The 27,522-nt window shown below is 41.5% G+C and overlaps 3 protein-coding genes across 4 annotated transcripts; 2 read left to right on the top strand and 1 right to left on the bottom strand.

Moving 5' to 3' along the window:
• Positions 1-1,484: 1,484 nt before the first annotated feature.
• Positions 1,485-10,288, top strand: LOC306894857 (GTPase IMAP family member 9-like; the record flags this gene model as incomplete). The annotated part of the gene is made up of 3 exons (XM_079457696.1): positions 1,485-1,515; positions 2,156-2,795; positions 10,228-10,288. 3 exons carry the CDS (start codon positions 1,485-1,487, stop codon positions 10,286-10,288), a joined length of 732 nt encoding a protein of 243 aa, XP_079313822.1.
• Positions 10,289-10,586: 298 nt separating this feature from the next.
• polr2f (RNA polymerase II, I and III subunit F) lies at positions 10,587-12,562 on the top strand. The gene is made up of 5 exons (XM_079457510.1): positions 10,587-10,958; positions 11,161-11,227; positions 11,829-11,959; positions 12,032-12,103; positions 12,222-12,562. The coding sequence occupies exons 1-5, from the start codon at positions 10,939-10,941 to the stop codon at positions 12,310-12,312; spliced, it is 381 nt and encodes a 126-aa protein (XP_079313636.1). The 5' UTR covers positions 10,587-10,938; the 3' UTR covers positions 12,313-12,562.
• A 2,153-nt stretch (positions 12,563-14,715) lies between these two features.
• sox10 (SRY-box transcription factor 10) lies at positions 14,716-20,184 on the bottom strand. 2 transcript variants are annotated; one of them, XM_079457496.1, is made up of 4 exons: positions 20,067-20,184; positions 17,907-18,481; positions 16,758-17,020; positions 14,716-16,678 (listed from the first exon to the last, which is right to left on the bottom strand). In XM_079457496.1, the coding sequence occupies exons 2-4, from the start codon at positions 18,338-18,340 to the stop codon at positions 15,906-15,908; spliced, it is 1,470 nt and encodes a 489-aa protein (XP_079313622.1). In that variant the 5' UTR covers positions 18,341-18,481; positions 20,067-20,184; the 3' UTR covers positions 14,716-15,905. The 2 variants fall into 2 exon arrangements, with proteins under 2 accessions (XP_079313622.1, XP_079313623.1); XM_079457497.1 differs by having other exon boundaries at positions 17,907-20,134.
• Positions 20,185-27,522: the final 7,338 nt, after the last annotated feature.

Here is a 27,522-nt window from a genome sequence, read left to right as displayed (position 1 = left end):
GGTTTCAAATAAACTGCATTTTCTTAACCATTTTCTAAGTCCACGTTTACACGATGAAGAACGGAAATGTTTTTCATTTGCTTTTTTTTAAGTTTTACAAACACATGATAGCGTTATCAAAACGTCTGCATTTACACATATCCAGGAAAACTGATAAAAATGCTGTAGTATGCATGCCAGGCCAGTGGATGACGATGTTGTTTTGCAAAGAAACAGGACGTACCTTGGCACATACACATGCACAGCTATAAGCCAAAAGTGCTTTTTAATACTGTTGGTCGACGTATATGTGTGTTTCGTAAATCGTGTGTCTCCGCTGGTCTTATTGGTGCAGCAAATCCAAATTTTGCTGGGGAACGTTCATACCTAGTAACGAGAGCTCACAGTACGGAAAGCTGGCATGTTGTTTTTGCTGTATACGACTGAGCAAATAATACGCTTGCATGTGACGTCATCGTTTCCATAAAGTTCCGTCTTGCGGTTTACATGGAAATGAAAAACGGCGGCAATTTTCTAAAAGGTGGAAAATTTTGCAAAACTGTTGATTTACACCAGCAAAACAGCATTTTGGTGGACAGAAAAAGCAAACCTTCAAAGTTGTCTCAAAGTGCAAGTTTTTTTTAAACGACGGCATTATCGTTTCCATGTAAACACTGAAGGTGGCGTTTTCATCATCCACATGCTGTAGGCATACATGCTGCATGTTAGTGCCACGTGACATACTATAATGTCTCCAGCAAAAAGTGGATTTACTGCACTACCAGTGGAAACGTAGTATTTAGTATGTATTTGCACACTACTATAAACACACATACATGTTGACAAAGTGTATTAAAGCGCTCTTATATTAAAACCGTGTATGTGCGCAAGCACGTAGGTTTATTCATAGCGAAACAGTGCTATCCACTGGGGGGGCTATCAGTTACTTTGGGGTGGCACAGAAAATATCATGCATGCATTTTAAGGCAATTGCTACAGTATTTAAACTTTTTATAAAAAAAATTATAGTCACCCTCTTGTTGTTCAAAACTATTTTATCTTATGACATTCACTGTGGAGCCAAAATTCATATCTCCCATTGCTGGACCAGAAAATCATGTAAGTTATGTAGGCTACTGAATTTATTTCGAGTGCAAACTATAAAACTTCAGCAAACTCACAAGCCATTTCCAAAAACTAGTACTACTGGTACAAACAACTTGCAATCATGGCCGGATTATCCAATGGGCATTATGGGCACCGGCCCAGGGGTCAATGTGCGCTTGGGGCACAAGAAAGAGGGAGAAAATGTCACCTCACAATGTTTTGCTATATTCATCTGCCATGTGACTCTCTGGCCCGCACACACACACAAGTGTGCACACAAAACAGTGTGTTTCTAACGCACACTAGTCTGTCTCAGTCACTTTTGCTTGTCCTTTAGCAGCTTTTGTTCAGGAGAAGCATGTAGCGACTTTCCGATAATCCTTTCATTCAGTGGGAAAATGCCTCTTTCCCCGCGCAGGGGTCGTCTCAGTGAGCGGCAGGAAGAAGCAGCACATGCAACAGGGGACTCCTGAATGAATTGAGTACAAAACAGCGTTTCCAACAACCTGTCACTGTTATCCACTGTTATCAACACATTTTGTCTGTAAATATGCACATGGCTACAGGCTGTGTGAAAGAATATAGCCAAAATCTTTTCATGGTATTTTGTTAGATGATGTTGCGTTAAGTCAGAACTGACAATAGAAACTGAAAATTTGCAAATGAAAACGGCTTTATTGTCATTTATATAATCTATAGGCTAATGTAACAGAGGTCAGCTAGTGAAGATCTGTGCAGTGTGTAAACCTCACTCCCAACCAACCGACATGCTCTAGAGACAGATGTTAGACACTGTGGTCTTAAGCCTCCTCGTGAGAGCACCTGTCTCCCATTCAGACAGATTGCGATTCAAGGCTCACGCAGAGCTGGGTGAATAGAACCAGATAAGTTAGAATACCCTCACGGTTGTCTTTAAAATCTCAAAAGGTAAGAGGTTTTTACATGTATTTGCTGGTGTTTCTTCGCCAAAAATGAATTTTGATAATGCACAATATGTCTTTTAATATTAACAGTTGGACATTAGATATTACAGTCCATATCATTTAATCATGTTTTTATTCTCTTACAGTGTCAGGAGGGGTGAAAAAGCTGAAAGAGATTCCTGTAAAGATTCATGAACATCTCTCAAGCAGAAAAGTTGTGCTTCTGGGTAAAACTGGTGTTGGAAAGAGCGCAGCTGGAAACACTATACTGGGACCAAACGCATTTAAATCTAAACTGGATTCAACATCTGTAACCACTGAATGCTTAAAGAAAAGAGCAGATGTTGAGGGCAGGAACGTGTCTGTAGTTGATACTCCTGGATTCATTGACACACAGATGGATGTTGAGAAGTTAATAACAGAGATAGCGAGAAGTATTCTTGTTTCCAGTCCTGGACCTCACGCTTTTCTCATTGTGTTTCCTGTGAATATGAGGTTCACTGAGCAGGAACAACAGATTGCTGAACAAATTCAAACACTGTTTGGAGAAGATGTGTTAAAATACTCCATCATCCTCTTCACATACGGAGATCTGTTAAAGGGAGGGTCGATAGAGAAACTCATTGAAGGGAATTCTGCTTTAAGAGATCTAGTGAAGAAGTGTGGAGGCAGATATCACGTCTTTAACAATGAGAACAAGACAAACAGAGATCAGGTCAGTGATCTGATGCAGAAGATTGACACAATGATCCAGCAGAATGGAGGAGTCAAGTCAAGTCAAGTCAAGTCAGCTTTATTTATATAGCGCTTTTTACAATTTTCATTGTTACAAAGCAGCTGTACAAGAAAAAATGACTATAAGTAAAACATAAAAGGTTATGGAATTCAAAACACAGGTCAAATATCAGACACACAATAAATTCCTATATGCAGTGTTAATTAAATAAGACTATCAAATTCTAGCAGCCCCCCCGGCCAGGCAAAACAGTGCAGAACAGTATGCAAACGGTGGCGAGGAACCCAAAACTCCATTGGAGGAGAAAAAAAACCTCGGAGGGAAACCAGGCCTAACCAGGGGATTCCAGTTCCCCTCTGGCAAAAACTGCAGCCTCTGCACAAGCTCAACAGTGCTTGCACAACAAGGCGAAAATAAAAAAAAAATTAGATTTAAAATTATCATTAATAATCTAATAGTGGCTGAAGTTTTGTAGGGAGGTCACTTCCTTCGTCCAGCATTTGTCAGGTCTAGGAATGGATTGCGCCCTGCCCGCTCCGCTCTTGTAACCTTGGAACAATGAGACAAGACTGGCTGAGAGTAGAGTACTGTTCTGCACTCTTTGATGCAACAAATGCATCAGTTGTTATTGGAAGTGTCCCTGGTTCCGGTTGATCTAACTAGTGCAGCCTAGATCTTTGAAATACATATATTATGATAATCTAGTGTATGCAAGATTAAAAAGATGCGTCTTTAGTCTAGATTTAAACTGACAGAGTGTGTCCGCCTCCCGGACATTGCAGGGAAGACTGTTCCAAAGTTTAGGCGCTAGATAGGAAAAGGATCTGCCGCCTGCACTTGATTTTGAAATTCTAGGTATTACCAACTGACCTGACGCCTGAGAGCGTAGTGCACGTGATGGACTATAATACAAGAGAAGTTCTCTCAAGTAGTGAGGAGCTAAACCATGCAAGGCTTTATAGGTAATAAGCAAGATTTTAAAATTTATGCGATGCTTTATAGGTAACCAGTGCAAGGTTGACAGAACCGGGCTAATATGCTCATACTTTTTTGTACGTGTAAGAACTCGAGCTGCCGCATTTTGGACCAGTTGGAGTTTTTGTAATAGGCCTGCAGGGCAACCACCTAATAGTGCATTACAGTAATCTAGTCTTGATGTCATAAAGGCATGTATAAGCTTCTCCGCATCTGATGATGACAGCATATGACGTAATTTAGATATATTTTTAAGATGGAAAAACGCAATCTTACAGGTTTTGGCGACCTGGTTCTCAAATGACAGAGTACTATCGAATATAAAGCCAAGATTCTTAGCTGAAGATGAGGGTTTTATGGAACATCCATCAATAGTTAAGCAGTATTCTTGGTTGTTACGTAGGGCGGTTTTCGGTCCGATAAGTAACACTTCAGTTTTGTCCGAGTTCAGTAATAAAAAATTGCTACTCATCCACTTTTTTATATCGACAATGCATTCCACTATTCGATGGAATTGCTGTGTTTCGTGAGGCTTCGAGGAAATATAAAGTTGCGTATCATCAGCATAGCAGTGAAAGCTTGTTCCGTGTCGCTTTATTATATCTCCTAGGGGTAACATGTATAATGCGAAGAGCATAGGCCCTAGTACTGAGCCCTGTGGTACACCGTACTGGACTTGCGATTTGCGTGATACCTCATTGTTTATTTTTACATATTGGAAACGGTCGCATAAATAAGATCTAAGCCATTTCAAAGCTATTTCCTTAATACCGACATCATTTTCAAGTCTATGTAGGAGCATGCTGTGGTCAATGGTGTCGAATGCAGCACTAAGATCTAGCAGCACCAATAAGGAGATACAACCTCGGTCGGACGCCATAAACAGATCATTTGTAACTCTAATCAGAGCAGTCTCTGTACTGTAATGTGCTCTAAATCCAGACTGGAAATCTTCATTAATCTCATTCCTTTGGAGGAAGGAACATATTTGAGTTGAGACTACTTTTTCCAGAACTTTAGATAAGAAAGGTAGATTCGAAATAGGTCTATAGTTAACTAGTTCTCCAGGGTCCAGATGGGGTTTTTTGACAAGGGGCCTTATAACAGCCACCTTATATGCTTTAGGCACATGTCCTAATGTCAGAGATGAGTTAATAATGCTAAGTAGAGGATCTATAATTTCTGGGAGCATCTCTTTCAGAAGATTTGTAGGTATAGGGTCTAGCATGCATGTAGTCGATTTAGATGATCTAATGATTTTCGATAGTTCATCGTGATCTATAGTAGAAAATAAACGTAATTTCTCCTTAGGGGTGCTGTAGTAAGTCGTTTGTTCAGCGGGTTTCGCATCTGGTTGCATAGTTATAATTTTCTCTCGAATATCTTGGATTTTATTTGTGAAATAGTTCATAAAATCATCACTGCTATGCTGGTATACAGCATCAGAAGTCGCTGACGATTTATTTTTGGTTAATTTAGCCACTGTATCAAATAAAAACCTAGGGTTATGCTGGTTTTCTTCTATTAGTGATGAAATGTAGGCGGATCGAGACGTTTTTAGGGCTTTCCTGTAATTTTTTGTACTATCCTTCCAGGCAGTACGAAATACCTCTAATTTAGTCTTTTTAAAGTTGCGCTCCATTTTTCGTGCCGCTTTCTTTAGAGCCTGAGTGTGTTCATTTTTCCACGGTGTCGGTCTGTCATTTTTAATCTTCTTTAAGCGCAAGGGAGCAACTATGTCTAGCGTTTCCGAGAAGGTGGCATTAATATTTTCAATAGTAAAGTCAAGATCTTCAACGTTATTACTACATGCTAGAGATTTGAGACAATTCAGACAAATTATCAAGAAACGCACCTTTTGTAGTCGAAGTTATTGTTCTACAATATTTGTAACTTGGAGTTTGATTTGCCACCATTGGGTATTGAAGCAAGCATGATACCAGATAATGATCTGAGATGTCTTCGCTCTGCTGAAGGATTTTAACATCGACCACGTTTATACTGTAAGACAAAATTAAATCTAAAGTATGATTACGAAGGTGAGTAGGTCCTGACACATGTTGACTAACGCCCATGGAGTTAAGAGTGTCTTTAAAAGCCATTCCTAAAGCATCGTTATCATTATCTACATGAATGTTAAAGTCACCAGCAACAAGGACTCTGTCTGCAGACAGTACTAGTTCTGATAAGAACCCACCAAAATCTTTAATAAAATCTGTGTGGTGCCCTGGAGGCCTATATACAATAGCCAGAATAAATTTTAAAGATGTTTTGTCCTTAATATTAGGTATTGATGCATCAAGTACCATGACTTCAAAAGAATTGTATTTAGGATTAGACTTCTGAGAAATGCTAAAAGAGTTACGGTAAAGTGCAGCAACACCTCCCCCTCTGCCTTTTAGGCGAGGCTTGTGTGTATAATAGTAATCTTGGGGGACAGACTCATTTAAAGCAATATAATCATCTGGCTTTAGCCATGTTTCTGTTAGACAGAGCATGTCTATTTTATGATCTGTTATCATATCGTTAACAAAAAGTGCTTTATTAGAGAGAGATCTAATATTTAGCAATCCGAGTCGTAACAGTTGATTATCTGTATTATGTTCATGTTTAGTTAGTTTAACGTTAAGTAAATTACCTTTGAGAGGTTTACGCTTTATTTTATGTTTACTAATCCGGGGGACAGACACAGTCTCTATTTTATGATGTTTGGGAGAAAGTATTAGATTAGTATTAGTATTAGTATGTAGAGGACACTACACATGTGAGATGTTTGAGGAGGCAATGAGACTTAAACAAGAGAGACAGAGAGAAGAAGAAGAGAGACAGAGAGAAGAAGAAGAAGAAGAAGAAGAAGAGAGACAGAGAGAAGAAGAAGAAGAAGAAGAAGAGAGACAGAGAGAAGAAGAAGAAGAAGAGAGACAGAGAGAAGAAGAAGAAGAGAGACAGAGAGAGAAGAAGAAGAGAGACAGAGAGAAGAAGAAGAAGAAGAAGAAGAGAGACAGAGAGAAGAAGAAGAAGAAGAAGAGAGACAGAGAGAAGAAGAAGAAGAAGAAGAAGAAGAGAGACAGAGAGAAGAAGAAGAAGAAGAAGAAGAGAGACAGAGAGAAGAAGAAGAAGAAGAGAGACAGAGAGAAGAAGAAGAAGAGAGACAGAGAGAGAAGAAGAAGAGAGACAGAGAGAAGAAGAAGAAGAAGAAGAAGAAGAAGAGAGACAGAGAGAAGAAGAAGAAGAGAGACAGAGAGAGAAGAAGAAGAGAGACAGAGAGAAGAAGAAGAAGAGAGACAGAGAGAAGAAGAAGAGAGACAGAGAGAAGAAGAAGAGAGACAGAGAGAAGAAGAAGAAGAGAGACAGAGAGAAGAAGAAGAAGAGAGACAGAGAGAAGAAGAAGAAGAGAGACAGAGAGAAGAAGAAGAAGAAGAAGAAGAGAGACAGAGAGAAGAAGAAGAAGAGAGACAGAGAGAGAAGAAGAAGAAGAGAGACAGAGAGAAGAAGAAGAAGAGAGACAGAGAGAAGAAGAAGAAGAAGAGAGACAGAGAGAAGAAGAAGAAGAAGAAGAGAGACAGAGAGAGACAGATGAACAGTAGAAGAAAGAAAGACAAGAAGAGCTTGAGAGAGAGAGAGAGAGAGAGGGAAAGAAAGATAAAGGAGGAATATGAGTCAAAGTTAGCTGAACTTAAGGCAGAGCTAGAAAGAAATACAGACACAAGTAAGAAGAAAGAGAACAGAAGATCAGAAGAGAGACAGAGAGAAGAAAAAAATTATGTCAGTTGTACAGTTCAATAGACGGATTTGGCAAAGTTGTCTAAAGTGAGGACACAATAACACATAGAAGATATTTCTAAATGGATCTGTTTTTTTACTCTCAGAGGTTGTTCACATGTTGTGTCTAAAATCTAACACAGGAAACCTTCTGCTGCGTTCTCTGTGACAAATACATTTTAGCAAAGGAGAAATATATTTCCAGCACTGACGATCTCTTGCAGTACTCATATAAGATATATTTATACTACTAATATCTGTTCCTCCATCCACGCTGACCTTTAATGTTGATTTAGAAAGATTGGGTGTGATGTCATGTGATCTACTGTCTACAACATTCACAAGATTTAGTTACAGCGGGGCCTGTAGCATGAATGTAGCTGAACAAACTCAGGGTTACAGGATTAGTTTTGGGTTGACAAAACCAAACCAACGTGATCAAGCTTTGTTGGTACCATGAAGCAGCTCGTGGAGTTTCTTTGTCAACTCAAGCTTTGATCCTGAAGCTAAGATTAGTTTGCGCGCGCGTGCACATGAACGAGTGACGTCAGCATGGCTAAACCAATCGCATTATAAATGGATAAAGCGATTTCCACAATATGAACACAAACATGAATTGGAGTGATATGTTTCTGCTGTCTACGCAAGAGAGATGTGTTTCAGAAACACTGCTGATTGCGTTAATGCGCAAGTTAAAAGACTATATAGTACACATATTTACTGTAGTGCTGTAGGGCAAACAGGATCCGTGGGGTCCTCGGTGGAACTACAAGGGGTCCGTGTCCTTGCGGGAAACTTTTTTTATGTAAGGCATGACACCACACCGCTTCTGCATTGTAAACTCTGACATCTTACGTGTTTAAAATCAATGGAACATGCACCGTCAAGTTGCCCCAAAAATAACTCGGACTGGTTGCATGTTGGTCTCCTTTTAGTCTGATATGATGCTCTGCAGAAAAAAAAACTAGTTTATTTTTTTGCAGAAAGAAGACGGAGCTCAGAATTATAAAATAGCGGTGTGTTCTGCAACACAGAGAAGCAGAAGAAAATATAAGAATAACACTTAATAAAACAACAGAATACATAAGCCTCTACCTTTAATAGACTTTGCGCCATTAACCAGGGTCAGTCATTTCATTGAAGCCTTAATAAAAACTACGGTTCAGGACAAAGAAAAATGTCCTGATACAGTGAAACTGAAAGTGTTTCTAGATGTTCTGCACCACAGACAAGAATGTTAAAAATGCAATGCAAATACATGTTATACAATAAAAGTGGAATATAAGTAAATAAATTGAATTTCATGTGAGTGTTAGGAAAAGCCAGCAAATCTGTAAAATCAGATTTTACCTATATAGTAACCAATATTAGATTTTATATTTGTAATATATATTTATATATTTTTTATTTTATTAAACAGTATAAAAATAACTAGCCATTCTAACACTTACTGTGAGTCAGTTACGTCATCTATATGTTTCTTTGCTCACAGACTGAACTTCAGTCTGAGATCTTGAATCCAGAACATAATCTGCCCCGGAGCAGGTTAGCCGTGCAGCGTAAAACACCATGGAGACGAACACCGAATAAAGCCGAGCTACTCTCATGGTACCTAAAACTCAGGGTTGGCACAAACTAAACTGAAACATAGCTGGCTAGCCACCTAAACCAGCTTCATGGTACAGGCCCCTGAAGTGACAAAACATATCTACAAGGCAAGAAATACAAGTTAATGATTCAATAAAACGAAAATGAATATCTCACCACACAGAAAGAGCAACAACACCTATGAAATATCTGAAGAGAAGAGAGACGGAAAGAACCTTCTGCTTCAGCAGCATCAGATCAAGAGAAGATACACAGAGATTGAAGCGATTCACGCTGAAAACATCAGAAGAGATTATAACCTTTTTTTATTTTACGCGGAAAATTACAGACAAAAATACAGTTTTTTACACTTTATTCTAGAGAACACAAAGCTGATGACAGACAGATGTTATATATTTAACACACTGCAGTTTGATGCCTTGAGTCGTATTCTATACAGTCTGAGTTTAAACGTCTGTTTATGTCTTCTGTGTTTATTTTCTTCTTTCCATGTGTCTCTGTCTGTTTGTTTCTTTATTTACCTGCGTGGTGTGAAGTCACATTATATTAAAGACATTTTAAGAAATAAACTAGAGCGCTGAACTCTGTTCTGTCTGGAACATCATCATCCTTCTATTATGGTCTGTGTTTAATGATGATGTCATGAGACAGTTATTGTGTCTGTTTACAGGGCTTATTTTCTGAGACCACCTTCACCTGCATCAGGTGTGTGTTTGTTACCCACCCCCACGAGTGACGTCATGCTCTGTCCCACAATGCACTGCATACAGACATTCTTCTAATCGAAGAGCGAGTGCGCGGGCGCGCGCTGATTCTCTCACCATCACTGTGCACACACGCGCGTTCTGTCCAGTGCTCTGTCTCGCGCAGCATCACGTCATGCCTTAAACTGATGAGTAAGGAAAATAACGATTCGGGGTGACGCCCGTGTCCTCGCTCATACTCGCGAGAGGAATTTTTGTAAGGGCTCAGGTCCGACTGCTGAGGTGACTCACCTACTTAGTGAGATGCCTCGCGGCACCAGGATCTGCCCGTCCCTTTAATCTGGTGAAGAGAGAGAGATTACGAGCACTAATCTTACTTTGAGTAAAGTGTGTCCACGGGATGAATGAGTTTTATGAATGTGTGTTGTTGTAGATGCTCTGAGGCTCGAGACGACACGAGCGCCACCGTGTGGTCAAGGGTGGAGATGTGTTAGTGGTCATTCATATATTTAATTTATCGTGTAATGCGTCACAAAGATCACATGTTTGATGTGTTTGTGTTAATACAGCGCTTAAGGCTATACATAGTGTATGAATAACTGAGTCTAAAGTACATTTATAAAGAATCATGAACGTGCTTCCATCAGAATATGCAGATATTCACGCAAACGTGTATCTTAGTCCAGTCAGTTCATAAACGAGGCTCACGTGACCAAATCAAATGATTGTGTAACTGTGATTGTGAACAGAGGAAACATCTAATGATTGATATGACAAGTGTTCAGGCGTCACGTGGTTATAAAAATATTACGATCAATGGTGTATTTATCCCATCCATTGATAATGTTTAGACTACCTATACACTTAAGTGAACTAGTTTTATTACTACCTAACGTGACATGTTAAATACCAACCATGTCCCTTTATGTTGCTAGGATACATGTATGTTTGCAGCGTGTTTGTCATCGGACCGTCAGCATGTATGCTGTGTTTCTGACCGGACCGTTAAACTGCTGCACTGCACCGGATGTTCAGCACACGCCGTGAAACCAAAGCGTCGAGGGTTTGAAACTACGATTTAAAACTCATTTAAACTAAATCATTAAAGTTACTGAAACGAGCTTTCACGCGAGAGACAAACATCATGTCTGACAACGAGGACAAGTGAGTTCTGATATGTTCCTTTGTTTATGAGCATTGAGCGCTCTTTTAATAACTCAAGATTTGATATTCACAGTATATATGTCTGTGTAGTGTAATAGTAACATGTTAAACGTGTTTCATACGATCGTTTCCGGTTTATATGGATGTTCATGTGCGTTTGTTTACTCCTGTTTGTCTCATCATTGTGTTTATTGTTTATCAGTTTTGATGACGGAGATTTTGATGATGGTGATGATGAAGAGCCTCTGGATGATCTGGAGAATGCAGATGTAAGGGCTGTTTTTCTCTCTCTGAACAATTGATATTCTGTGAATCAAACTTATTTTACAACTACCCAGATAGCACATATACATCTGGCTTACGTCTATTTGACGTCTGCATTCACATCTGCATAAGCATAAGATATCTGCCATACATGGTTTGCTCATCTGCAATAATCTCGGAGACGTCTGAACGTCTGCTAAAGATCTGGAAACATCTGCTGCGTTAAAACATCTGCTAAACATCTTAGAAAGAGCAGCTTTACATCCATTCTAAATCATTAACATCTCACAGACATCTTCTAGAGATCTATATGACGTCTGACAGCAGACATCTCTGAGACGTATTGCAGATGAGAAAACTATGTATTGCAGGCGTCAAATAGACGTAAGCCAGATGTATGTGTGCTATCGGGGTACAGACTACTGTTACATTATTATGTCACATAAACATTCAAGCATTTATACTTTTTTTCAGTTTGTTTCGGTGCTGAAGTGTATTTCTGAATTAAGCCTTACTCTGATGGTTTTTGTTGAAGACATGGGAGTGGGGTATAAGTTAATGAGGTTGTGTTTTGTGTCTGTCTGTGTTGATGTGTTTATTGTGCAGGAGGATCAGGAGAACGTTCAGATTCTTCCAGCGGGTGAAGGACCGCAGGCCAATCAGAAGAGAATCACCACACCATACATGACCAAGTACGAGCGTGCACGTGTGCTGGGAACACGAGCGCTGCAGATCGCGTGAGTCCTGATCCTAACACGCACCAACAATATAGATTCAAAACATCAGTGACATCACTTCCTCTTTGACAGGATGTGTGCGCCTGTGATGGTGGAGCTGGAAGGTGAGACAGATCCGCTGCAGATCGCCATGAAAGAGCTCAAGTACGACATGTTATTTGTATCATGTGTTTGTGTGGCATATTTGCATGATATGTTTGAGTTATTTGTGTGATGTGTTTTGATGTGGGGTGTTTATCTTTTGTGTTTGTGTGTTTTTCAGGAGTAGAAAGATTCCCATCATCATCCGCAGATATCTTCCTGACGGGAGTTATGAGGACTGGGGATGTGATGAGCTCATCATCACTGACTGACACATGCGTGCACACGCTCGCATCACATGGACGGTATCAGACACACAGCAGATGTGTGTAGATTACATGTGTACAGCTATTTTTACAGAGGGATGGTTTTTTTTTAGCAGTACTTGTATTCATCCACAAGAGGGCGGTATCCACACATACAATAACACTCAACACAGAGACTTGTCCAGATTTTCCTCTGAATTTAGTTATTTAATATTTGTTTGTTTTAGCAAAATAAAACCTTTTTGTAAAAAATGTACACACTGTGTTCTTACTGCTTTCATTGATGTAAAAACATTGTGCATTCAACTGTGTTCAGACATATAGACATGCTTTCCTGTAGCTCAGTGGTTAGATCAGGCACTAGCAATGCCAAGGTCATGGGTTCGATCTCAGGGGGATTGCACATACTTACAAACAAATATATAGTGTAATGCAGTGTAAGTCTCTGACAAATTCACACATGTAAATAAACACCACATAGACTGTTTTAAAAGAAAATCTGTATGCAAAATCATTTAGACTTCATCTGTAGTTCAAAGCAATATGGTGTGTCACACAAAATTCTACAAACGACACTTTTGAATATAAATAATATAGAAATATTACACTCTTTCCTCTTGTGGAGAACACGTGCTCCAGGGGGCGGGGTTATATCCGGATACAACTCCTCCCATTTGATATACTTGACCGCAGTTTGGAGCGTTAAGTGCAACTCGTGGTCGCTGACGTTTGCTCTTATCAATGTCATCATGTGTCAGTAATGATCACAGTTAAATATCTGTTAACTCTTATCCTAATGTAGTAAAATACTTTATGCATAATAAAGTTTTCAGTCAAGAGTATAGCTGTAGTTACGACTCAATGCGGAAATGGCAGAGGAACAACACGAGTGTGACGTGTGTTGTGGCAGAACTGCTGCTTGAAATCTGTCGACCAATCACAACGCAGTGGAAAGAGACTGGATCCGCTGTCGACCAATCACAACGCAGTGGAAAGAGACTGGATCCGCTGTCGACCAATCACAACGCAGTGGAAAGAGACTGGATCCGCTGTTGACCAATCACAACGCAGTGGAAAGAGACTGGATCCGCTGTCGACCAATCGCGTTGCAATGGGACTTGATCTGAATCAAACCTTCCCCCTGGATATCGCGTTGTGCAGTGAGGGATTATTATTATTATTGTTGAGAATAACACAATATAATGTTTTACTTGATTTGTTTTGCACTTAAGAATATAAAGCTTGAGGTACCTTACATGAATTCAAGTTGATGCTGGAACTGTTGCCATAGAAACGGATAAGCCCGTGTACGGTCGAGCGTAATTACGCTAAATACCGCAACCGTGTCGCGATAATCGTGTTGTCCGCACTTATCTGCTAGCTCGCGATCCTTAGTTCTGAAATCAGTGAGATAGTCTCATATATTTAATCGCTCATGTTTGCTTATGTGATGGAGTTCAGATTCATAAACACAGACTGAAGGTTCAGTGATATTACTCTCATGACACGAGCACACAGCCAGAGAGAGAGAGACAGATTCTACCATAGCAACTGAGTGTCTCTCTCTCTCTCATGCGCAGTTAAGGAATGTCCAGATTCGTGTGTGTGTGTGTGTGTGTGTGTTCCAGTGAAACTGCAGGCTAAAGGACCCCTCACGCCCCCCCCCCCTCCCTTCACAGGAGCTGAATGAGTCTCTTTGTTTAAGCAAAGTATCACACAGATGATTAAATCAGGGGAATTAGAAATCAGCCTGAACTCTCAGCACACACACAGATATGCAGAACAGCATTCCCTCTCTTCCACACACACATCATTAATGCAGTCATTAATATGATGAAGTCTATAGTGGTTCAGTTTGAGTTGTATAGTCCCTGCTACACATGATGATGATGATGATGATGATGATGATGATGATGATGATGATAAGTACACACTTATGAGTGCACCAGTGACACTTTCCTCCAGTGATACACACCAAATGCCGTTTGTGCTTGATTTCCGGTTGAACTCGGTTTGGGTGCATTAAACAGTTTGCGATAGATAACCGGTTAAAGTGATCGTTCACCCAAAAATGACAATTCTGTCCTCGTTTCGAGTTTCTTTCATCCGCAGAACACAAAATAAGATATTTTGAGGAAGTGAATGGGTGCCTGTTCACTTGGTACGCTGTTCCGTTCAGCTTTCTTTACAATATCTTCTTTTTGTGTTCTGCAAAAGAAAGAAGCTCATATAAGTTTGACATGATGAATAAACACTATTTTCATTGTTGAGTGAACTATCACTTAAATTGTGTGATCGAATACCAAGTCAAGAATCGTTGAGTTGAATATCGTGGTTTGATTATCATCGGTCCGGTATACCGCACGCCTCACAGGTGTGTGTGTAGATAAATGATTTCTTTAAGCAGATTGAGTTTGGAGGACTTGAGCTTTATTTAGAGTGAGGGAGGTTAGTCATTGCTCTCTTTTATTTACACTAAAAAAACAACAACACTTACCAACCACAACATTACACAACAACAACAAAAACAATCCAACATCAGAATAAACGCTACTGATAAAAAACGAACAAAACAACAAATATAAATAATATTCTGTAATATATAACAGGAATGACCTACTGTAAGATGTAGGCTCTAAAACCGAGATCTTTTTTAATAGTAAAATAACAAAATAAGTCTACATCAAAGGGAAAAAATCATTAAACATCGTGAACAATAACAGACCGTTTGGTAACTTATTATAAAATGATATCGAGCTTTATTTGTAGTCCGGTGGGGAAAGGTTTGTCATTGTCACGTGTTCAGAACAGAAATGTGAATTGGTGAATTCTCGACATTTTATAAACGGTTATTTCCACAAAATACGTTAAAAAACATTTGAAAAATCACGTAAGAATTTCGACTTTGCAAACAATAGTTTTGCGTCCTGAATAGTTTCCTGTGATTTACAGTCACTCTGCTTTTAATCGTAAACCTACGATTATTCGATATGACGAGGAACAGGTCGTGACGTCATGACAGCGTCTGTGTTTAGAGAACCAGGATAAATTCATCCGTGAACTTCACACAAACTGACAATATCACGAAGAAACTCGACTCAGTGGTGAAGACGGAGTTCAGTGGAGTTATGGCAACAAAATCACAAGAGGAACGTCAATAAAACAGATTACAATAATGCAAACACGTCATTATTAATGTGATAAAAAACAATATGGCCTTATTTTGGTTAATAAAAGAGATTATTCATTCATACAAATATAAAAACACAGATGTACAGGTAATATTATCAGATCTCTGTCATGTGTGTGGATGTTGGGTTGAAGTTTCTGTTAAACCAAGAGGAGAAAGTCGCTCATTATTCTTACTTTGGTCATATCGGTCTCATGAAACATCATTTGTGTCTGGAGAGTAAGAGCAGATCTCTGTATGTGATGTGATGGGTTTTGTCGTGATGTTTTCCCTGCAGATGTCCACACACCCTTCAGAATGCTGTAGATTGTAGTGCAGGTGAATATTTCTCACGATGTTCTTGAAGCACACGATCAGCTACTGGATATCAAACATGACTGAAACCGTTGTGTGTTTGTTTGTGTGTGTGTCACGGTCGTGACAGTGTGGTGTAGACGGGCTGCTCCCAGTGTGTCGGGCTGTGTGACTGCGGCACTGATCCGGGGTCGGGGATGGCCGTGTACAGAGGCCTCTGGGATGGGCCCATGTAAGAGAAGGCGGAGTAAAGGCCAGAGGTCTGACCGGAGTGAGCGTAGTATGAGCCGGACGCCTGGTGTTCGGCGTAATCGAACTGGGCTCGGGACGCCAGCGAGGGGAAGGCGGAGCTGTAGTGCGGCAGGCTGAGGGGCGTGTAGGTGACGTGAGATCCGCTCGCCGCAGACGCCCCCTCGCTGGAGAAATGAGCCTCGCTCTTTATCTGCGTTTTCCCTACGTCTGAGCCCAGGTGCTGCTGGGACGACAGCTGCTGTTTGGAGAGCCACGCGCTCGAGTGCCCGCTGGCGGCCGCCAGGGCCGACGAGATGCCGTATGCATACGGGGAGGCGGAGGACCCTGAGCCCGCGCCGCCCGTAGCCTGTGCTACGCCGGGGTGACCGTTGGGTGGTAAGTACTGGTCAAACTCATTAACATCAAACGGCTCCATGTTGGCCATCACGTCATGACTGATCTCACCAATGTCCACGTTACCAAAGTCAATGTGAGGTTTACCGCTGCCCGACGCAGAGGAGGAGCTTCCATCTGCTCCCACCCCCAGACCGCCCCTGGATCCCCCGGCCCCGCCCTCACGTTTCCCTTCCCCAGACTTACCCCCCTGTAGTTCTGTTTTAGGGGTGGTGGGGGGTGTGGGAGGGCTGTGGTTCTGACCTGAAACAACAAACGGAATGTTATCAGATAATTGTTGATTAGGTGATGATGAGTGTGGATGTACACAGGTGTGTCTCACCTGTAGCGTGAGGGTGATGCCCGTCGCCCAGCGGTGACCCCGTCGCCCCGCCGTGTGCCACCTCCAGGTGCAGACTCTTGTAATGTGATTGGCTGTGACTGACCTCGCCCTCGGAGTGGGCGTCGCCCTCAGACCCGGATCCTAGTTTGCCGTTCTTGCGTCGACGTGGCTGGTATTTGTACTCGGGATAATCCTTCTTATGCTGTTTCCTCAAACGCTCGGCCTCCTCGATGAAAGGTCTCTTATCCGACTCGTTCAGGAGTCTGAAAACAAACACAATTCCTGCATGTCACATTTGTCTATTTTAAATCAAATCTTTCATGTGACTTGTGTAATACCAGTATTTAATTCGCAAACAAATAACTCGAGCCAGCGTTTATTCAGAATATGACATCTGGCCTTCAGACTGTTGAATAGTTAAATAATGAGAACGCTTCAGATTTCTGCTCTTGTGTGTTTGGTGTTGGAGGCGTCCACCCCGTCGCCTCGTCATCATGTGCGAGCGAGACACTTTTATTTGTTTTTTATTTATTTATACTCTCAGTGTTAAACACCTTCACTGCAGTCTAGCAGAATCAAACACTCACTGCCTCATAAAAATAAACTATTCAACATAAATATACTCACTAATGCTGTGTGTGTCTGTGTGTGTGTGTGTGTGTGTGTGTGTGTGTGTGTGCGTGCGTGCGTGCGTGCGTGCGTGCGTCCGTGCGTGCGTCCACAGTAGCTCCTGAAGGGATTTGTCGCTCTAATAAGGTTTTCTGAAGGAATGATTATTTCAGACTAAAGCCACTGCCCAGCTAACAGGAAACTTTGGGGAACGGTCTCTTAAAGTTATCAGAAGTACTTTAACATGAAGGGATGGTTTGTCAACATTATATTTCATTGAGTTTTAAAAACAACATTCGTTATGAAAATGTGAAAGATTTAAAACTCTAAGAAATAATTTTCACAGCTTCAAAACGTACTTGGATCATACTTTTGTTCTGAGACCAGTGTCCAGTTTTTATTATACTAAGATGAGATCCTGGTGCAATGTTTGTGTGTTTTTTGTGTATTACGCAACATCACAGGAGTAATTGCGGTGTGATCACGTGATCCTGTGGTTATTTCTCACTATTGTTGTGAGTGGGTGTCTTGTGTTCTCACCTCCAGAGTTTGCCGAGAGTCTTGCTGAGCTCGGCGTTGTGCAGGTGCGGATATTGATCCGCCAGCTTCCGGCGCGCGGCCTGCGCCCACACCATGAACGCGTTCATCGGCCGCTTCACGTGCGGCTTGTTCTTGCTGCCCGAGTTCACGCGCACGGGCATGGGCACGAGAGTCCAGTCGTATCCGTTCAGCACCTGACTGACCGCCTCGCGGATGCCGATGGGAAAACGGTCGTCTTCTTCGTCCGACTTCACCGAGACGCTCGCGGAGACGCCCGCCGCCTCCTCGCCCGACATCTGAGACGGCTGACCGGACAACGGGGAGTCCGCCCCTCCGGGAGCGCCCGACGAGTGCCCGGGGGACATGGAGTGACCGTCTTCGGACACCCCGGGACTCATCTCCACCTCAGATAAGCTGTGTTCCTCCGCCGACATCGCTGCGCTGTCGGGTTGTGTCTGTTCTCTGTGGGTTCTGGTCTCCAGTGGGACTGTAACACAATTTTTCACGCGCTCCTGGTGCTGTCAGAAGGAACCATTCGCTGTCTTCCTCGGGATGAAGATGTGCTTCACAAAGACCTGAAAACAATCCGCACAGACATGAGTCACGAGAAGATGACAGGTCACACACACACACACAAGGGAAATACACGAACAAAGTTTGCGTCCGTACAGGGAAGCGCCTCAGTGCTGTTCATAAGTCAAACATGTCGAGAACAAGATACACGTGTAAAGGAAAAGCTGCTCTAAACACTGAGCCTTTGACTTTATTTACAATTCACGTGTTTCCAGAGCAGCGCCGCAATCATGTGTGGCGTCAGTGCGCGCGCGCGTGCGCGTGTTATTTTACCAGCAGGCTACTGTTGAAGCTCTGGCGGTTTGTGTAAGTTCCCGGGAGAGAAAGTGCTGGAATAATACCGGCTTCATTGCTGGATAAACACGGACCGCCTGCTCGGCTGAATCGCGCAGTGTTTGTGCGCACAAGAGACGACTCAGAATCCGCCGAGACGCGTTCCACGCAACAGTCACGACACTGTGTCGTTCATGTATGCTTGAGTGGATATTAAAGATCGGTGTTTGACATCTGAACATCACCGTTCATTAGAGATCGCGTCTCCTCATCGCGCACGCGCCTCGGATTAGGCTGTACACGTCATGTAGCACCTCACATAAACACTTTTGTAATCACACGTGTTTTATTTGTGCAGTAATGTGTGTGAATAGAGCGCCTCTGTTTGCGCTGTTTTCCGTGGAGCGCTTGTTTCCGCGCGTGCCCGGCGCAGAGGCTTCACCTCACACTTCTCTGTACTAAAGCTCATTGTGCGTGTTTATGTCGCTGCTCAATGTAAAGTGTTTTCACTCCGTCATTATTTCGACCAAAGCCTGAAATGATTTGCGCCGGTTCATTCAGTAAGATCATTACGCACGGCTTGGCAATACTTTGTCCCCAATTCCCACATGCCCAACAAAAACTCTCACAAATGACACCATTTCATTCAAACGGGTCGAAATTAATGTCAATCGAAATTAATGTCGTTTAAAATGAAACAACAAGTAGAGCTGATCTAATAATAATAATAATAATGTGATAGTTTGACGCAGAAGTTTGTTGAGTACTTTTAAATCTTTTAAAGTTATGATTAGACAGTCCAATAATGCTCATAATCTTCATAACCATTTGTGCACAAAACTGAAGAACTTTCCATTACAGCATGTTCCAGATCGTCGTGGCTGTCATTGTATTTTTAATCCAGACTGTGATTTACACTTTAAATATTCACATTACGACACCGACACTTTTAAAGAGCGTCTTCATCAAAACGCAGATGATTTTACGCTTCTGTTATTTATTATTTCACACTTTAAAGACTTAAATCCATCTGTATTCAATGAGATCATTTCTGCAAAAAATCGCGCAATCGTGTTACCAAACCTCAACGATAGAAACAACCCGAACGGAAAACTCATGCAAACTTTTCAATATACTTGAAAGTATAAAAGTAGAAATATAAATCCAATGCATGCTAATGTGTTTAATAATATCATTTCGTTCCGTTCGGTTATTTTTCGACGGATTCCAGTGTCGTATAATCCACACACAGTGTTAGTGAGAGAGAGAGAGAGAGAGAGAGAGAGAGAGAGGTAATAATGTCAAGCGTCTTACTGCACTAAAGCAGGTCGCCCGCCCAGCGCGAGAGTCCGTCCGTCGGTTCCTGCCCCCTCGCTCGCGCTCTGAATGCCCCTCTGTGTCGCGCGCCGGGGCTTAAAGAGCCTCGTTGTGTGAAGAGAGAGAAAAAAACCAATTCATGGAAAAAATCCCTTAAAGGAGCCCGTCGGGTCGCTCTCTGATTGGCTGCTGATTGTGGCCGGAGTCTTTTTCTTGCAGTGGGCGTGATTTGTGCTGCAAATCACCAGCAGTAATATTTGGCCTCGAGTGTAATTTAATCTTTATTTGCGATTTAAACATTTCCGTTCATTTCTTAATATCTGCGGAGCTTCATATTTGTGTGTTTCGTTATTTGTGTCTGAGTGTTTTAAAGCCCGTCAGCAGATTTCTCATAATGTGCAATAAAAACAAAACTCTGGATAAAGTCTGTCTATGCTTCATTTTATCATTTATAATCAAAGTAATTAGTCACATTTTATTTATTTCTTATGGATCATATTTGTTTTTATTAAAGATCTGTTTTTATTTATTGTGTTATAACGTTTAGGTTATAACTTTATTAAAATCAATCATTTTTTACATGAATATAATTGAGTGCTTTATTTGAAGATAAACTTGTTTACGTGGTTGTTTTGTGGCAGATCTGCTCGGTTGACTGTTTTACTTCTTATTCTGTTTTAAATGTCCGTGTTTTGGGAATAAGTGTCACAGGTGGTCACTGTATCACGGGTTCTTGGCTCATTCTTTGAACTCTTTCCGATCACACTGGCCCGTTGTTGGACGGGTTGTGCCGCAGGGTAAATGTGAGGTTCAGGGCCCTTCAGACCCGCCAAGCGTCACAAACCTGTCAGCAGCGCCGCGTCGGGCCACCGCACCTGCTGTGCGCAATAAAGTCTTTATTCTTACGTTCTTATTTGACCGCGTGTGACGTGTGAATAAAATCTACTTTTTAAACTTGTATAAATGATTATAGGGTTGTCCTACAACTGCCGGTGTTATTGTGTAAAATGTCCTCCAGTAAACAACTGAACGCCCACTGTGCACCAGAAGAAACTTATTTGTATTTCTGATGGAATCTCAGTATTGGACACGAGTTCACAGCGTGTGCTGGATGGAGAGCGCGCAGGCCCGATGCGCCCCGCGCGCGCAGCGCTGGAATGAGCCCGTGTCGTGTTATGTGTTAGTATTATAATCGCATCAGCGTCACATAAAAGCACAGAGAGCGCATTTAACGCGTTTAAACAGAAAAATATAGAAAGACGAGAAGAGAGGGAAACGACGGGCCAAACGCACACAAACACGCGCGCTGTTCTGGTCAACAATAACCTCTTGTATTGCCATCGCGCGACACCCCCCACCAGCCAGGCCAAAAATCATTGCCTTTTTCATTATCCATGAATGTTGACTCTGATAAGGGAATCCTGACTATGAGAGCATCTCTGTGTCTCGGTCTCTCTCTTTCTTTGCGTCCTTTGTTTTATCTCAGGTGAATTGTAATCATGTGATCAAACGAGCACCCTCCTTCCATTACCCCCTTAAATGAAAAAATGAAGAACAAAAAGCAGTTCTGTGTATATAAAAAAAGAAAAGAAAAGAGAAAAGACGCGCGTCTCTCTTTAGAGCGTCTTTTCCTCCGTGTTCCTGCAAACGTACACATATAGAGGCAAAAGCGCGCGCGGCTCTGTGGATGTATGCGTGTCTCACTGCTCACCCGACACGGGTGTCTCTCTCCTCCAGGGGGAACACGGACCCGGGGCCTGCTCGACACTTTCATGTGAGTTTTTTCCCTGTTGCTCTTGGAGAGGTTGGGAAGGACGCACAGGGAAGCGAGGAGACCACTGACATATGTAGATATATAGACGGAACATGGTCTCCAAGCCTATACGTGCAAATCCTGAGGTGTCGTTATTTGCATTTGTGCGCGTTTCTCTCTCTCTCTCTCGCGCGCGCGCGCTCTCTCTCACTTCCAGTCAACGACATGAGTGCTTTATCATTTTTTTAGGATGTGATGGGTTTTCTATCTCATGTATTTCTTTGTCGCGTTCAATCCTTTGAACTTCTGCTAATTCGTTTGTAGGCTATTTCGTTTTTTAGCCCGTAAAACGTTTACATGTATTTTTATTTATTTTTACCAGCTTTTACATTTAACCGTCAAACATTCGTTATTAACATTAATTTATTGTGCTGGAGAATGTTTTTCAAATAAATAATATGATAGTGTAAATAGTTAATATAAAGTAAATAATAGACTAATTTATAGGCTAATAATACTACTCGATTATAACTGCGGTTATTTGAGTCTTCCGATTTATTTCGTTGTTCTCGTATTGATAGAATATTTAGTGATTGAATGTAACATATATTATAATTTATTTATATCGGAATAAACTAAAACTGTACGTTTGCAGGTGCGCTGGATGCCTGTGCGCGTGACGCGTCATTATCTGAATTAATTAATAATCATTAACTCGTCTCTTGCAATATGGATTTAAAAAAATACAACCAATCCGACAAACTATTTAAAATTAAATTAACCATATCAAAAACCAATAGCTCTTCTATTATAATGGTTATCATGTATATTATTATACACGCATGTATATTAGGCTGTTCTTTTTATTGTTGCTGTTGTTTGTTGAAAATGTGGCATTGTAATAAAGTTGAAAAACGTTCAACGTAATTTTTCATCATCATAATTCGTTTGTTAAATTAATTAAATTACATTTTAATTCGTGTCACGCAACAGTTTTTAAATGTAATAATCTTTAATCGCTTGAAGAGAATGTCATTTCGTGGCAGGATGTATTTGTAAATAACTCACGTCTGGATTATTGATGCGTCACTTCGTACGATAGAAATAAATTCATTTTAAGGTTTATTTGTATTATTATTTCTCAGCTATTTTTCTATATAATAATTCTACATTTTCTTGATAATTATATTATTTCTGCAAATTCTTTATTTAATTGACAAGCGCGTGAATGATATGAATATGTCTCACATTTCCAAATCGAGTTTATTATAATTTACATAATCCATTAGAAATTTGTTTTTGTGCGCGAATGAATTTTCTATCAAGAGTTTCTGTATTGTTGACGATGACGTTTTGACATGAAGTGTGAATCCAGTTTGTTTTTAAAGATTTCACTACATTTTTGTTAATTCTGTTAAAGTATGGAAAGCATTCTCTGTTCGTTGTGTGTGTTGTGTAGTTAAGCATGTGACTGTGATGCTGCTGCTTGTTGCTGTTGGAGACGGTCACAGAGGTGTCAGTACAGATCCTCGTGGGTCCAGAGGTCAGAAGGTCAATGTGAGCAGGACATGGATGTCTAAAGACAGTGAGATCATTTGTGACCCTCGACCACAAAACCAGTCTTAAGAAGCACACAGTCAACAAAACATGTTCCATGAAGATATTTAATATCCAACCATAAATATATAAAACTTTATTTTTACATGTATGCATTAGGCAGACGCTCAAGCGACTTACATTGCATTATATACATTAGTTTCTAAGTATGTGCAATCCAGAAAGGAAAGCTGATGGTGTTGTGAGTAATATGGTATGCTGAGGACTTTGTCATTTGAACAACTTTAAAGGCCATTTTCTCAGTATTTCGATTTTTCAAGTTTCTACATAATTATATCTCAGCCAAATATTGTCCGATCCTAACAAACACACATCAATGGACGGCTGATTCAACTTCAGATGATATAAATCTCCATTTAGAAAAATGGCCCCATAATGTCCAGGGACATATTTCTCTTCTGTAGCCTGAGCGCTCGTCAAGTGTCCGTGTGTGTGTGCGTACGTGCGTGTGTACGTGTGTGTGTGCGTACGTGTGTGTGTGTGCGTACGTGCGTGTGTGTGCATGTGTGTGTACGTGCGTGCGTGTGTGTATGTGTGTGTGTGTACGTGCGTGCGTGCGTATGTGTGTGTGTGTGTGTGTATGTGCGTGTGTGTGTGTGTGTACGTGCGTGCGTGCGTGCGTGTGTGTGTGTGTGTGCATGCGTATGTGCGGGTGTGTGCATGTGTGTGTGTGTGTGTACCTGCGTGTGTGTGTGTGTACGTGTGTGTGTGTGTGTACGTGTGTGTGTGTGTGTGTGTGTGCGTACGTGCGTGCGTGCGTGTGCGTGTGTGTGTGTGTGTGTGTGCATGCGTATGTGCGGGTGTGTGCATGTGTATGTGTGTGTACGTGCGTGCGTGTGTGTGTGTGTGTACGTGTGTGTGTGTGTGCGTGCGTGTGTATGTGTGTGTGTACGTGCGTGTGTGTGTGTGTGTGTACGTGTGTGTGTGTACGTGTGTGTGTGTGTGTGTGTGTGTGTGTGTGTACGTGTGTGTGTGTGTCGTACGTGCGTGCGTGTGTGTGTGCATGCGTACGTGCGTGCGTGTGTGTGCATATGTGTGTGTGTACGTGCGTGCGTGTGTGTGTGTGCTATCAGAATAGAAAGTTTCATGACAGGAAGTTGAGCAACAGAACACGTGAAGAGGTACGAGAGTATTTCTCTGGTGAGAATGAAGGCTTGCTCTTTTGTCCGCTGTAATGATGGAGATAAATTCCTGGGGGAATTCCTGAATCTAAAGGTCATGGACTCAGGTTTTCTCTATCATGATGTGTTTCTCTGAGAAGAAGGTGGGCGGAGCCTCTGCATCACATGACCGTTCTCAGTCCAGGCTCCAGTAAGTCTCATCTGAAGCTCACTCAGAAATACTGAGGATTCTTTTTTTATTTATCATTTTTATTTGCTGAATGTGAGCAACACAAACCGTTTGAGTTTTTTGTTTAAGGCTTTTTCTGCTATTGTATAATATATTGTGAATATATATCTAATATTATTAAATGAAATGAGGAAAAATCAGGTCTGGTCAGATTTAAAGGACACATGTTTTCTTTTGAAATGATTCCTAAGCGTGTTTGTTTTCTTTACATGTTTATTTGTAATGATGAGAGGTATTCCACATGTTTCTCGGATGAGTTTAGTTTAATAATCATGTGAAGAAGACTGAGAGGAAAGATGAGTTTGATCTTTCTGTGTGTGCACCTGTGATGAAAATCTCCTGCTGTGGGAACATCTCTTCAAAGAGCTCCTGTGTGTGTGTGTGTGCGTGTGTGTGTGTGTGTGTGTGTGTGTGTGTGTGTGTGTGTGTGTGTGTGCGTGTGCGTGTGCGCGTGCGTGTGCGTGTGCGTGTGTGCAGTATTTTGTTCATTTAAGTCAGGCTTTAAAACAAACATGTTTGCATCCACACAAAAGATTAACAGTCCAAGCAAATCGCTGACAAGAAGCGCTGAGGTTGAGAGGATGATTTTGTGTTTTATTGGATGTGTGAAGTCTTTTCTGCTCAAGTTCACACAACCAAAAGAAAAGCTCACAGATGAGATCGACATAATTCTCTTATAACATCCATGAGATGAACTGGAGAGCAGAAATGTTCTTTAAGTCTCAGCTGCATCTCAGATATTGATCCTGAGGAAAATCTCTTAAAATAAGGAGAAACAACAAAGTTGACATTTAGATGAAACCTCCATCAAATGTCTTGAGCTGTGAAACAATAATAATAATCTCCTGTGGGTAACAGGTGTCTGCCACACACACACACACACACAGTGTCGATCATATTTCATTTTCAACACTGTTATCATTACAGATGTGATGATTTGTGTGCTGTCACTCAGTGACTTTGAGATTGACGTGTTTGTGAGCGATGATGACATCAGGACATTAAGATCCCAGCTCACGTCATCGCGTCACGACTGTAACGACTCTTCTCTTCCCCTGTTGAATATTTCAAGCTCATTAACATGTTATCATCTTCAGAGGGTTAATAAAATCATCCGGGGGTCCGTGACCCCTGCTGACCCCATGTCTCTCGCTCCACCCATCTTTTAATAAATCGATGCAGCTGCGTAACGCTTAAATAGGTCCTGCTCGGGATGAATCCTGCTTTTGTGTGGCTCTCTTTCTGCTGGTGGACGGGTGGCAGTTGTGTGGTGGGGGGGAAAGTTGGACAGGATTCCTCTGCAGCTGGGGAAGAATAGATGGAGCGCGCGAGAGAGAGAGAGAGAAAGAGAGAGAGAGAGGATGAATGCACCATTGTGTGGTGGCTTCATATCTGCTCTGACTGCCTCCACCAAGAGTCCAGTTACCCCGATTGTGTTGAAGAAACATCTGAGGAAGCTGATATGGGCTTTCACAGGGTCTCATGTGGAGGAGGGCGAGATAGAGACCTGCTTTTCAGGTATGCCTAAATCCTTCTCCAGCAGGTGTCGTCACCATAGCAACGGCCCACCGGAAGAGAACACTCACCCCATCATCCCCGCTGCGCTTTCATCAAAATATCATCAGGTGAATGAAGCTCACGGGTTTCTCTTTCACAGCTCAAGAGATCTGATGGAGTTCACACAATCACACGAGAGTCTGGAGGTGTAAATGAATGTAGATGGTAGAGGTCTGGATGTGATGAGAAACGTTTGAGTTCACACTGAGATCTTCTCTTTTATTGACTGTTGACGTCTCTTCTCAAACTCTTTGTCAGGAGCAACATCTGAGATGATGGAGATATAAAAGAGATCTCATGTATGACACCATGGCCTTTATCACTCAAGTGTGATTCTGTTGATATAATTGAGTCTTTGGATTGTCTCACATGAGGTTTCGTTAACAATAAGGTTAAGAATAGTAAATGCCTTCACTAACATGAACTTAAAGAATGAAGGTTATAGTTTCTCATCATTGATTCATCTCTGGTGACGTTAGTTCATTCGTTAGTTAACATATATGAATACATGTGATGAGTAAATGCTGCGTGAGGTTGTTCAGTTCACGGTGAGACTTCTGTTCCTGGATGCTGATTGGTCTACTCCAGTTTGCTGATGTCATCGCGACGGCTCTGTTGTTTAGTGAACATGTTGATTTCAGAAATCATCAGCAGGAAAATTCCCCGACAGAAACAATGAGACGTCGGTTCATGTCTTCAGTTTATGATTGTGCTTTCATTGACCTCTCGTGACCCTTCATTCACTGATACAGTCGTCTGGAGCTCTTCTCATCAATCTGAAACGTGTGAGACAGGTGAAGAACACACTAGTGTTGATAACGTCACACACATCATGTGTTCATTCAAACACTCTTCATGAGATCAGCACATGATGTGTTCGTGATTCTAGAATATTCACTTTGAATGCGTCCTCGCCTTCTATGAACCTTTACATGATGAAGGTGTTTATTGGATCAAATGAGTTTTAAACAAATGCAGAGAGAAAGAGAAAAGTAACCGAAGGTCACAGTTCATCACTTATGATTGTTGTTGTTGACTATAGCAGTCACTCACTTGACTCAAGGATCTTTGCTCACGTGTTGAGTTTTGGCGAAACCGCCTTATACAGTCACTTTTCCATCAAGTTGTTTTGCATTTTAAAGACTCGTAACAGTATGTGTGTGTGTGTGTGTGTGT

The sequence above is a fragment of the Barbatula barbatula genome, assembly GCF_947034865.1.
Source record: "Barbatula barbatula genome assembly, chromosome: 5".
Taxonomy (NCBI): domain Eukaryota; kingdom Metazoa; phylum Chordata; class Actinopteri; order Cypriniformes; family Nemacheilidae; genus Barbatula; species Barbatula barbatula.
This window is presented reverse-complemented; position numbering and strand designations above follow the sequence as displayed.

Bases quoted from the DNA above. Each gene is read 5' to 3' on its own strand.
- sox10 (XM_079457496.1), bottom strand. From the start codon at position 18,340: ATGTCGGCGGAGGAACACAGCTTATCTGAGGTGGAGATGAGTCCCGGG. The intron at 17,021-17,906 runs GTGAGAACACAA...GTTTGTTTTCAG, and splicing joins ACTCTCGGCAAACTCTGGAG to ACTCCTGAACGAGTCGGATA. The intron at 16,679-16,757 runs GTGAGACACACC...TTGTTGTTTCAG, and splicing joins GCATCACCCTCACGCTACAG to GTCAGAACCACAGCCCTCCC.
- polr2f (XM_079457510.1), top strand. From the start codon at position 10,939: ATGTCTGACAACGAGGACAA. The intron at 11,960-12,031 runs GTGAGTCCTGAT...CCTCTTTGACAG, and splicing joins ACACGAGCGCTGCAGATCGC to GATGTGTGCGCCTGTGATGG. The intron at 12,104-12,221 runs GTACGACATGTT...TGTGTTTTTCAG, and splicing joins ATCGCCATGAAAGAGCTCAA to GAGTAGAAAGATTCCCATCA.